At 39.9% G+C, this 12,595-nt stretch overlaps 1 protein-coding gene across 1 annotated transcript; it reads right to left on the bottom strand.

Annotated features, from left to right (window-relative positions):
* Positions 1–5,571: 5,571 nt before the first annotated feature.
* On the bottom strand, positions 5,572–8,161 carry nkx1.2la (NK1 transcription factor related 2-like,a). Its single transcript, XM_035663892.1, has 2 exons — positions 7,934–8,161; positions 5,572–6,660 (listed from the first exon to the last, which is right to left on the bottom strand). Exons 1-2 carry the CDS (start codon positions 8,148–8,150, stop codon positions 6,056–6,058), a joined length of 822 nt encoding a protein of 273 aa, XP_035519785.1. The 5' UTR covers positions 8,151–8,161; the 3' UTR covers positions 5,572–6,055.
* Between the last annotated feature and the right edge of the window lie 4,434 nt (positions 8,162–12,595).

The raw sequence follows: 12,595 nt of genomic DNA, 5'->3' as shown, positions 1-12,595 counted from the left end.
ATATGCATACTATATATGTTTTTAAAAGTATTTGATTCCACTTTATTACACCCCTTGAATCATAAAGTTGGTGAAGTTGGTACAATATAATAAAATTTACCAGAGCCAAAGCTCACAGGTAATTGGCTGCAGTTAAAAGTGAATAATAAAACCTGGGGCTGTGTTCAGGAGTGCAGTTTCACAATGATTTGAGGAAGTTTGTTCCCCAATCAAACACACCCTTTCAGATATTACACATAATGAGCTCAGAGTGATTTTTGTTGAATTGACTCCACTGAAGAATGGAATCATTGCTTTCTAAAAATCTGACTGTACAGCCCTTATTCAGAACACCTCATTGTAATGAAGAGAAAGAAGCTTTGAGTATGCAGCAGTAGCATTGTGTGTGTGTAGGTGCAAATATCTGAACTGCTGCCATTGTGGCTTATAAATAAACTAACTTGGATCCTCACTACCACCACTAGCACAAAGATGCTCTGGATATAAGACAGATATGTGGTTAAAATGTTGCACTTGCAATTGTATCACTTGTTATGTGCTGTTTTTAGATTTTTATAATTTTTGTGTTTTGGTTTGTTTTGATTGAACAATAAAATCCCTACTTTGGATTTTATAAATTAAAGTGACAAAATGACAAAAATGAAATTCTTGAGTCGAGATCCACCTAAAAGCTTTTTACTGTGCTTTTAATAATATCTTGCAGTCTTCCTCAGTAGATGGAGTTTGCTCAGTTGTTATTGGCAAGGTCATGATGACAAAATAACTGTTTCCATGACAACTCAGTCCACTGCAGAGGAAGACTTTGAGTTGTGGTTGACAGACCCGGTTAAAGCTAATGGAGTTATTCATTATTTGTTTTGAGGTTTTGTTGGGACATTTTAGACCCTGTTCTCAAGGTCAACAATAAACTTCCACTGTTATTTACCTGCTGTTCTCTGATTGAAGCATTTTAGCATTTTTCAGCTCCATGAAGCATTTTAGCATTTTTCAGCTCATTGTTTTTGTTTTACAGACCACACCCTCATCTCAGTCTCAGCACTCTCCTCTGCGTCATTTTCAGCAAGCAATTGTTTTCAGTGAAAAGTCTCGCTTCCTGCCCAGGAACAAACGACAGACGAGGTTATAAACTAGCTGGTGAAAGTACTGGAACATTTAGCTGCTAAACAGCAGTCTCAGGAGTGGGTGGAGACCAAAAATAAAGCTAAAAGAAGTGTGAATATTGGAATATGCCTCAAAATAAGCACCAAAGTTGCTTCATATTTGCTGCATGTATAAATAAGTCACCATACCACCTTCACAAGGCAATTATGTGTTGGTGTTATGCAGGTTTAGGATGGTTTAGATATAAATTTTAAATGAGCAACCAATCAGGCATTTGACCTTTTTAGGATTAAATTAGCGTGATTTTCATCAAGCTGAGTCAAGGACTAACTGCTAATTGATGTCTAATATAAGTGAGTAATCATAAATAACATATCAAGATAGATAAAACGTTTTCATAAATTATTAGAACGAATAAGAAACTGGCTGTTGTCAGTGAGTACACATGGTTGTATCTTTATAAAACACTCACACAATGATCTACCTGGAAACCTCTCTTCTTATTTCTCTTTTCACCTCCCACCCCACCACCCGCTCTTCCCATCTGACCTGTGAACCTCAGTGGAAACGATGCGGTCCCTGTGGACCACCACAGCTGAAGATAGCACAGACACACACACATACCAGGAAATCCTCAGCTCAATTTTATTTATTCAAGCCTCCTACTCGTTTCTCTGCAGCAGTTAAGTACAGCGAACATGGGCTGTAGATGGAATTTTCTCCCCATACCACACACACACATGCACACACACGTAGACATGAAAGCACTGTTACTATTAACATCTGACCTTGTCCCAGAGCATTCTCCAGCATGAATTTTAAACAAGCGCCCTCTTCGCCCAGACCTAAATGACCCCCCCTCAGATGCCTTGCAAAATTATTCATCACATTGTCATATAACTGTTGCCTCAAGCCAAAATATGGAATAGGTTCCTTATGCCGGATTTTCCAGAGTATTGATCAAAACTGTCAAATTCTTCGGCTGCATGCCAGGCCTTGTTGGAATGAAAAGTATCACAGGGGGTCATTCGTATGCATCAGTCAGAACAAACAAAACTAGATGGAATACCAAAATTGTATTAATGTGTGTTGTGCATATTTGTAAGAAATGCAAAAGAATGCATTTTTGAAAGAGGGGAAAAGAAAGATGGAGAAAAGCTAAAATTGTAGCTACACAAACACCAGAATTTCAGCGACAAGTTGACATTGGCCGGGTTTTGACAGCAGTGAGAAAATTCCATCTAATTGAAGGATGCTTGTCAGCCCTCTAACCGTCAAACTGATGTCAGGAGAAAATTACCTACCAGAAATTCTCTGTCTGCTCTCCTCCTGTCTCTTCCCCCTGCAGCACTCTCACTGTCTGCAGATATACAGATAGACAGAAGCCGCTTATTCAACCAGTGTATTGTAGATCAAAGTAGTGAAAGCACAACACATTCTTGAAAGATCTCAACTAATGACACTGGCTTGACACTGGGTTTTAAGCTCTCCCATCCCAATCCTCTGCACTGATCATCCTGGCTACCTATCGCAGTTGTACCAAATCTTTCTTCTGTCTGCCCTGTTCTGCTGGCTGGCTTCTCTGAGTTCAGTGGGTGATACATTCAGTCATGCACATCTGCTAAACATGGAGGCAGAAACGGATGTAAATTAAGTGTAACAGAAGAGTGTATTTCCTAGAATCATACACAGATTACGCCAGTAGTGCCAGAATTAGCATTGGGTATGCAATTAACTGTGGCTGCATAGCTCAATTTTTCTCATTTCTCTCTCTGTAAATATGTGCACACATTCCCCCCTGAAAATGCTCCTCGACAAATTTGCAACTTGTCCTTCATTTACTTTGTTTTCTTCACACATTGTTACCAGAGCAGGAATGAGTGAATGCCTAGTATACAACTTTATTTCACCTGAAAAGAACCTCAGTGAATTACAGTCGATGTGAATATGAAAATAAATCAAGGTTCATAAAACTCACAAGACCAATATGATAGATTGCTAAAATAACATAAACAATATATATATATATATATATATATATATGTACGATAAAAAGTCTACTTTGGTCAATGCGCAATATTCTGCTTTATTCTGTCACCAATAGGATTAAGCTCATTATTCATTACACTTCCGTCATATACATATCTTATATGTATTGTATTATAATGTACATACTTCAGACTCTGATTATGTCTTTCTGTTTTCAATATATTATTTAATTTTATTTTTTATAATTTCTAGGCTATATAAATTGTTGTAAGATATTGTAATATAATACCTATTTTAACGTTTTATGACCTTGAGTAAATGTAACAAAACAAATTTCCCCAGTATTTCTGATTCTGATCCCTATTCTAAAAGTCATATAGGGACGCCCTGGTAGCTCACCTGGAGTCCTTGCTACAGCGGCCATGGGTTCAGCTCCGACCTGTGGCCCTTTGCTGCATGTCATCCTCTCTCTGTCCCCTGTTGTCTGCCAGCTGTCACTTCAATTAAAGGCAATAAAAGCCCCCCAAAAATATATTTAAAAAGTCATATAAAACCAGATATGCAGTATGTTTAAATTCTTTGAAAATGAGTACTAGTAGTAGTGACTAAATAAACTATTGACATTGATGATGGTTTTCTTCCACTAGTGTCTGTCTGCATATAAACTGAGATTATGTAGAAAGAAAGACAAAAAGAAAGGGAATGGTGACACTGTGTGGTTGTTTTTTGTAAGTGCAGGTAATAGACTCACTATAACCAGTGGTTAGTCCTGCATTTAAAAGTGACTTACTTAAGTAACATTCATGAGTATTAGTATTACTATATTAGTATAAATGTACTTCAGTATTAAAAAGTAGCTCCTTACTCAACAGCCCCTTTATATTATTCATATATTGGTACCACTTTCTAATAAGGAACTTAAGGGTTTGTAAAATGTAACTAATGGCTTTATTATTACTATTGCTTTATAGATCAGTAATATGCCATTAATAAGACAAAATATTGTTTTGTGGAGATTGTGGAGGATCTATTGGCAGACATTTAATATAATAATCATAGGTATGTTTTATTAGTGTATCTGATAATAAGGATTGTGGGTTACCTTAGAATGAGCCGTTTTTATATTAGCTCTAATCAACCAATTAATAATGTTTATAGGTTGTTAATAAATCTAGCTCCAGATGCTGCAGTAAGTGGTCAGCTAGAACCGGTATATTTACAATAAGAATGTATCAAATGACAATAATAAAATATGTGACCATGTTAAAGGGGTCGCTTGTAGTGATTAATACAGAGAATTGTCACTCAAATCTCAAATCTCAAACATACAGTTAGTTAACTAGCTGGTAAACACACTCAAGCATTTAGCAGCTAAATCAACACATTTTTACCTCAGAGGTTGGTTAACAGAGCTAAAAAAAGAGTGAATATTTGACTTTTCTTAGGTGGCCATTAACATGACTGCAAGTAAAGTTAATGTTGCTCCGTAACTGGATGTGCCACTGTTTGCCAACAAGTTCACCTTATCAGCTTAAAGGTGATAATAAGGTAATTGTTGTGTTCAGTACCTTGTTTCCACTGGCCCCAAAAAATCTGTTATTGTAGGTTTAAGAGCTAGCTAAAAAGACAAAGTAAATTCCCAGCTGGAAGAGGATTTTCTCCAATCTGGCAAGCCTATTCGCTGGGATCTATAAAACAGTTGTAATTGACTTATTATCCTTTAATAAAGCTGTTGGTTGCTGCTTATAAACTATTGAAATCATCATCCTCTCATCCTCTCTAAAAAAATATATATACAAATTGGTACCTGTGTATTACAAGATTATTATAATGGATACAACTTGGATTTATATAATGTTGGGTAGTTAAGTCAATAATGATGCAGCATATTATCAAATCACCATCAACTTATATATATAAATTGTGTACCTGCAAAGTAACTTCAGCTGTCACATAAATATAGTGTATAAAAAAGTACAATATAGTATATACCTAGTAGCACCTTCTGGTAAAGTAGAAGATATTCAAACTTTTACTTGAGGAATTGTACTTAGCCAGTGTGTAGAACAATTATGGTGCTGTTCTAAAATGAAATAATGTGTAGTTGAAGGTTTCTTGTCTCTGTTAAGGCTTAAATATTAGACTTCCTCTCATATATGCTTCTGTCTCTGGTCATTAAGATCCTTCTTGCACTAATTCTTGGTAGAATCTCAGCCTTGTTGCCCAGGAGATGCAGGATCAATGGGCCCTTTGACAAGAAAATGATCTACCACGATTACAAACCTATTACTGATGCAACATTTAAATGTCACGCAATTCATTGAAAAAAATGAAATGTTTTTACTTTGTAATACATGAGACACACACAGATGTTTTATGTTTTTTTTAATTAACTTACACTGATAATGCTGTATAAATGGCAGCAGACATAAGCTGTGCAAGCCCGGGAGAGGTAGAAACACAGCTGGGTATTGGATGGTTGCAATATGCCACAATTTGACACAAAGACAATACAGAGATGCAGAAAATGATACTGTATGAGCTGTCAAATACACAGTGTGAGCAGGTGTTTCAGCAAACACAAGGACAGACAATCAGTGCATAGTGGTGCAGTCTTTAAACAGAGCTATTAAGGAGCACTAATGTTTAAATAATTGTTTGGCTCAGTCACAGATCACTTATTTGGCCTTTTGTTATGATATTCAAGTTTTGGAAAAAGTCTATGACAAAAGATTAAAGACAGTCAACAGCTTATTGGGAGGTTTATAAGGAAGCTTTCAACTTCTTTAAAGGTACCCCAGTAGGGAAAATGGTAATGGTAACTGACAGGGGCCTCCTTTATCCGTCAGTTGGTAGAACATGATATGGCATCAATGCAACAGTTACAATGATTCTGGGCAGTAGGCTTAATGTTCAGTTGCTTTTTTGTTCCCGTAAAGATTTGTCATATCAGTCTTGGCTTCTTTCATAGATGTGGATTAAAATAAGTCGGCTGGACGAAACCGCTGGACATGAAGGGATGCAAGAGCCCTCCAGTGGATGAAAGCGGAACAGCACCGGCTGTGTGGAAGATCACATTCCCAGAGGTGAAGTTGGGGAAAGTTTGGTGGAAGCTGGCGGGGCTTGACCCACACGTGGGCGGGTTTGGACTGACATTGACCAGGGAGTTGGAGCCGGGCTGCAAGGTGCTGTCCGCCCCGGGGTTCTGCTTTTTCCATTTGGTCCTCCTGTTTTGGAACCAAATTTTCACCTGGGTTTCGGTCAGACTCAAGGACAGGGCCAGGTTTAGTCTCTCGCACACGGACAGGTACCGAGTTGTGCGGAACTTGTTTTCCAGAGCTACCAGTTGCTCGTAAGTGAATGCTGTTCTGGCACGCCGTGGTTTGGCACAGGCCTGCTCTGGGCGCCGCCGCTTGTGCGGTGATGGGTCCTGCAGGGACTCTGACTCTCCATCGTCCTGCTCTCCTGTGAGACAGGGCTCTGTTTCAGCCAGAGGGGAGAGCAGAAGGGGGTCTGTATCAACTGTGTGATGCCTGGAGGCTGAGGAGGGTTCATCTCCTGTCTCCTCTCCTGTGAATAAAGAAGAAGAGTGAGCTCACATCCTGTAAACCTCTGCAGCATTTAACGTATAATATAAGGAATTGTCATATTAGAGTCATATTAATTAATTTTCCAGTAAAACATTGAAACTGTCCTTATCCACTCATATCCAAATGGCAACTATTGAACATCAAGGCTTGGCTTCCCTGATGGTTCTTAAAAATATAACTGTCTAGTTGACTGAATTTTCACAGCAATTTCCAAAACTACATTTTTGAAGAGATATCTAATATTTGATTGGACCTTTTGATGAGTGTGTTTTGAGTAATAGGCCAAAAAGCCTAAAAGCTTGCTAAATGGACTAAATTGGTCGTGGTGCTGAAAGGACAGCTCCTGACAAGACAGAAGTCATGTGTCAAATATCAAAAGGTGGAGGGCCCACCCTCGCCTAAGAGAGTTTTTCCTTCATTGTGCAGTGATGTTCCTTTTTGAACTGCAGTGTAAATACCAAACACAGAAGGCCTAAAGTTGACATCTGTAAAGTGTTTGATTAGGATCCGGAGGTCGCTGGAGCGGAGCGGAGCATAGATTCAGAGGAGAGGGAGACTTGGTCACTAATCCTTAAATAATTTATAAACCACACAGCGCCTCAAATGTCATGTTGCGGAAAGAAATCCCGTCTAAATCCAGCTCCGCCACCTCAGCCATGACGTGCTAATGGAGTTTCATATTTGCGGGTGGGTCGATAAATGTCATCTATTTAAAGGGAAGTTTTAATCGAACGATATTTAGGATCAGACATGGATGGGGTGTGAAGTTTGTACCTGCAAGGTGCTAGAGGGAGATATGCAGGATGCAGTAATGGGATATCGATCAAAGCGCGCAGAGGCATCCTCAATGGGACGATTTAAACAATTATCTAGCCTGCCTGTCCCAGTGCCAATCACACGCTGGGGCTCTGGGAGCAAGCCTTTGTGGCTTCCTTGAAAGGAAACGCAGCCTTGGAAATTAAGGGAAGGTCATACAGAGATGACAATAAATCTGATAGAAAATAGCGTCTCACTTGCTGGTGTGTAGCCTGGAGCTACAAAGGTTTTATGGTGAGATTTCACAATTTAGATTTTTTATTTTATTCATGCGCTCTTAGTTTATAATGTTAAGATATGAGAATGTATGCATACGCATTTATTTAAGTCTGGATGTTTCGAAATAATTTGTATATGCAATAAAAAAGCTAAATAATGACACGTAAACGTTTGTTTTACAGGCTGAGTCATATTCTAAAATTGTCTGTTTTCTCTACCTGATTCCGTGCGCTCAACTCTGAAGTCTCCGCCTGCAGTGCTGTCCGAGTCCAGACTTGTTCCCTCTGCATTTGGCACAGGAAACTTCTCCGCGATGATTGAAAGTTCATTTACCCTTTTGCTGTTGAATTTCTTCGGATCCAATATATCAATTATAGAAAAGGAAATCTTATGGCTGGACGTCATTGTCACTCCACAGTCCTTGGGGTCCAGCATCCTTTATCGAGAAAGACCTTTAAATAAGGGGAAAGGGCTGACGTGCGTAATTACGCGTGTGGAGAGGAACTTCTCATAGTTTAGCCTACTTCCTGTCTTCGAGCTTCATCAGACCGGATCAGTGTTGATGATCCCTCGGAGTGTGGACTCCTCTGCTTCTGTCTGTCAGTCTTGCAGCGTGAATGAGATGACCGGAGCGCGGTCTTTAAAGCATCTGTCCCCCCAGTCTCTCAGCCAGACACGTGACACAAACACTATTAGTGTTTCACAAGACCACCTAATGCGCTCAAAGCATTTGTCGATAATCACCCATATCATTAAATTCAATAATCCACGACCCGAGAGTAAATTGGGCACAGATGGCACTTGATCCATATCGGAGATCGCCCCGTCTCCCCAAATTGGACTCTTTTAGAAGCGTTACTGTCAAGAAGGGAATATTCGTGTCCCTTGAGCTGCAGAAAAACTTTCTCTTAATCGAAACCAAACGGTTTATGCCTATTGACTGTTGTCTGTTCATGGGAATGTTGCAGCATAACGATTCCTATTAGTACAAATAAAAACGTTTTATATTAAGATGTAAAAATATAAACGCATTGGAATTACACTCTCACCATTTTAACGGCGACAATATTGAATGCAGCAGTAAATATTAAACACAGATGTTAGTAGATGTACAATAACTGAAATAGAAAAGCATTGTATGATTATTTATGAAGCTATGGTGTTTCATTAACACTTTAGATGCGGTGGGAGCTACATTTATAATATAATTCAGTAAATACAGCTATGAAGACAACTAGTGCTTATGGCCCCTCTATCTTTTAGATGTTCTACTTACTCATAATTGCATGTCCTCTGTTGTTCATTTTATTCATTAATTGTTGTTTTCATGAAACCGTGATAATAATATCAGTATAACATTTCTAATATTATTTGCACTGCATTGCACTATGCAGCAGCAACTTTCATACAGTTAAATAACAGAAAATAATCCTTGGAATGGCAAGGTTTGCAATATTTTGATATGGAAAAAGGCATCAATTCCCCATCTGCTTGCACTAGCATTGTAACAATCGATACCAAATAACTTCGACTTGCTTATTAGAGAGAACTAAATAAGGAGGACTAAAAGTATTCGGGATAAATCACTACTCTAGATGCTATTTTAAAGCATTCACAGCTAAATTGCAGGGGTACAATGAAAGCAACTGATTGTTTTCTCACCTAAGGTGATAGATTTATATTCACAATCAGTCAGCTCCCAAGTCTTTGCTATTAGTATTCAATATGAAGTGACATAGGGTTGTTTAAAGCTTGATGCCTGGTGATGGCTAAAATGGTGAAACCAGCACAGGATCAATATTCTCAGCAGGTGTCCAATACAGATAAAACCTGATGGCTACAGACAGTCATTTTGGATACTGGAAGGCCAAACCAGTAACTGCAACAGAACATGAGGGCTTGTTTGACACTTGCTTTACCTCCTCAGTCCTTGAACCTGCTAAACTATTTGCATTGTCAGTTATTGTTTCTTATCAGATTAATAATTTACATTTTTATAGAACTACAATCACTTCAAATAGGTGGTAAAAATGTTCTTTTTTTCTAAGGATAGCTGTGGTGTGGTGCTTTTTTTTGCATTAACATATTTTACCATCTAAGTCTGTGAGGTCTACATTGTATGTGGATGAGACAGACAGAAGGCATGAGGGCCTTTTCTCTGTTTGTAGTTGTGTCTGGTGTAAGTGACATGGGGGATGCGATTATGTTTACACACTGTTAAAGGCCTCCCTACACAATTTCCTGTGTTACTTATACAGTTCAGGGTGATTACTCTGCTACATGGAGCTTTCATTGCTACCTAGTCATAGTCTGTTGGACTGGCATGGTCTGCAGTAGTTACATAGTCAAACATTTGTTAAAGACGCCCCTACAGGGTGTCTGCATGTCTACATTTGCATGTGTATGGTACTTGCACGGCCATTACTGTAGTCCCTCCATATGAATAGAGCCCAGTGCACGCTGGAGGTTTACAACTTCCTACGAGAAAGCCCAGTGGCTGGACATCTGTTTGTGTGGGTCAGAGGGACAAAGGGACAAGCCCCGAGGACAAAGAGGCCCTCAGGTAGACTTCAGAGAGCGGGAACAGCAGCTGGCTCAGCTCGGAGTCTGCATGGGCCCAAGCAAGATTTGAGAGAGGAGGAGTGTTCCATGTCGGACACCGCAGGGAGCCAAAGAGACACACTTCCATCCAAGACCCCCCTACAGGGTCAATAAAGTCATCACCTCACGGGGAGGCTGCCCCCAGTCTGCTAAACGTCAGATAATTTGTCTAATGGCTGGAGCGGCATTATTAGCTGCAGTTCTACTCACAGACTGTAGTGTCTATTGTTTTCTCTAAAGTCCTCCACTGTCTCCCTAACTCTCCTGTAAAGTGGGACTCAAAGGATCAGCAAGTGTCCGGTGAACCATTAAGAGAGGCTGTTAGATCCTCTGTGCCAGATTCCTAAACTTTGTAGTTGTAGGGGTTTCTAAGATACAGTGACACCAGTGAACAGCACACTATGTTTTGGCTCATAATTGTAATTGTACACTTTCCATTGGTGGTTGCCTGTCCTAAAAAAATTACCAAACTAGGCTGAGTTTCTACCTTTCTGTTTGTCTCCATTAATTCCAGGATGAGTATCAACTTGCAGAGATCTACAACTTGCTTGACTTCACACTTTTGTTTCTTTCTCACGCAGCTTGTGTTTGGCAGTTAATATGTAAAACTTGCATGCAGCTTTGACAAAAAACAAAGACAAGGAAAACTCTTGCATTAACAATCTTACACAGCTTTAGTCTCTGCGAGTTGATTTCCTGACTAAGGTTGTCACAATACCAGAATTATAACCTTTGATACAATACTCAATTGGCACACAAAATATATTTTTTATTTACAACCTGCACTTGTTGTTAATGTTCTACAACACACAAAACCTCCAGTTCGGTTGTTTAACACTACTTCTGTACTACTACCTGGGTTTCTACTCTGCACTCAGAGGCAGTTGGCACTGATGTGTGCCAGTGCAGCTGTAGATCAATACACTACAATCTTTCTTAACGGGCATAAAGCTTCCCTCATTTTGCCAAGTCTCCTGTCTGCACTGCATGCCTACGGGGTTTTTGCTGCCAGGCCTCCTTTCAGTTAGACCTCTGTGTTTGTTTGACTCTCTCTGACAACAAGGTCAGTGGCATTGCCCAGTAATTGTCCTAACGGCCTGTATACCTGTTGGGTGGAGGCGAGTAATGAGAGTTTTTCATTATGGGCGGGACGGGTGAGTGCGCCTGGCAGATGCTGACAGGCAGCAGATGTGTAAAGTTGGGGGTGATTTGTAAAGGGGTCAACTGCATCACAGAGGAGATGGAGGGCAATGTGGGGTGGGGGTAAATTATGCTGAGGGACATTGTCAGTCATACTGCGCCCCTGTCACAACAAGGTAAAGGTCAGTTCAAACGTTGAGCTGTCAACTAACAACCAGCACAGTGTGGTCGTGTCAGTAAAGTACACAAACTTTCTACTGCATACTGACTGGAGATGTTTAGTACAAAGTTTATCGCATCTCTTCGAGCCTTGTTCCAATTTGTCTTCATGTGAAAACCCTCCTTAAAGCTGGATGTACTTGTGCAAACCTACAATTCTGTCTTGTGTGCATCAGAGGAGATGTGGAGTGCAGAGCTTTAGTCATTTTCGGTTTCCATGTCAGCACAAAAGGAACACAGTGATTTGTCCTGCATCTTGTCCTATTAATGACACACACAATATGCATTAGTTTCCCCAGGCATTCACATGGCTTTGCAGGTATACATGGGTCCAGAAATCAATGAAAATCACGATCCTCAGTTGTGAGATAGCTGTGGGTGATGGACCAAGGATCAGAGCATTTGATCTCATTTCCATTCCGTAAACTGGGGGCTCAGTTAAAATCATAAAGACCATTAAATGCTAATAGCACGGATTACTCTTAGTGAAAGACTACAAAACAATCAGCATTTTGTCTTCCCAGGGTATAAGCACTGTGTAGTTAAAGCTCTTGGGTTAATGCCCTGCCTATAGCTTCAAATTGTTTTGTCTGTAAATTAGGCGACACAGATATTTTGGCCAGCCTGTCTTCTCCACAGAAGAAAAAAAAACAATATCAGCCACAGGGAGGTGAGTGTTGTGGTGTACATATTGTGAGAAACCAAGAGAAAACTGCTGCAGCTGCCTGTTTTCCACAGGACTGAGGCCCTGCTAGTAATGGCTCTGTGGTCTCCAGCATCTGCACAGAGCGCACTGTCACTCAACGTGAGCATTGATTAGCCATTGTTCTGAGAAGGTCACATCATAATTCATTAACAATAATTAGTCCCGCAGTGCCACCTGCACTCCTTCTCTCGATTGCCCTGTTAAATTACGAGCA

This window comes from Morone saxatilis, unplaced genomic scaffold, assembly GCF_004916995.1.
Source record: "Morone saxatilis isolate NCDOM2014 unplaced genomic scaffold, NCSU_SB_2.0 Contig19, whole genome shotgun sequence".
In the NCBI taxonomy this organism is placed as follows: Eukaryota; Metazoa; Chordata; class Actinopteri; family Moronidae; genus Morone; species Morone saxatilis.
This window is presented reverse-complemented; position numbering and strand designations above follow the sequence as displayed.

Excerpts from the sequence above, each read along its gene's own strand:
- nkx1.2la (XM_035663892.1), bottom strand. The coding sequence starts at position 8,150 with ATGCTGGACCCCAAGGACTGTGGAGTGACAATGACGTCCAGCCATAAG. Across the intron at positions 6,661-7,933 it reads AGTTGAGCGCACGGAATCAG|GAGAGGAGACAGGAGATGAA; the intron begins GTAGAGAAAACA and ends CTTTATTCACAG.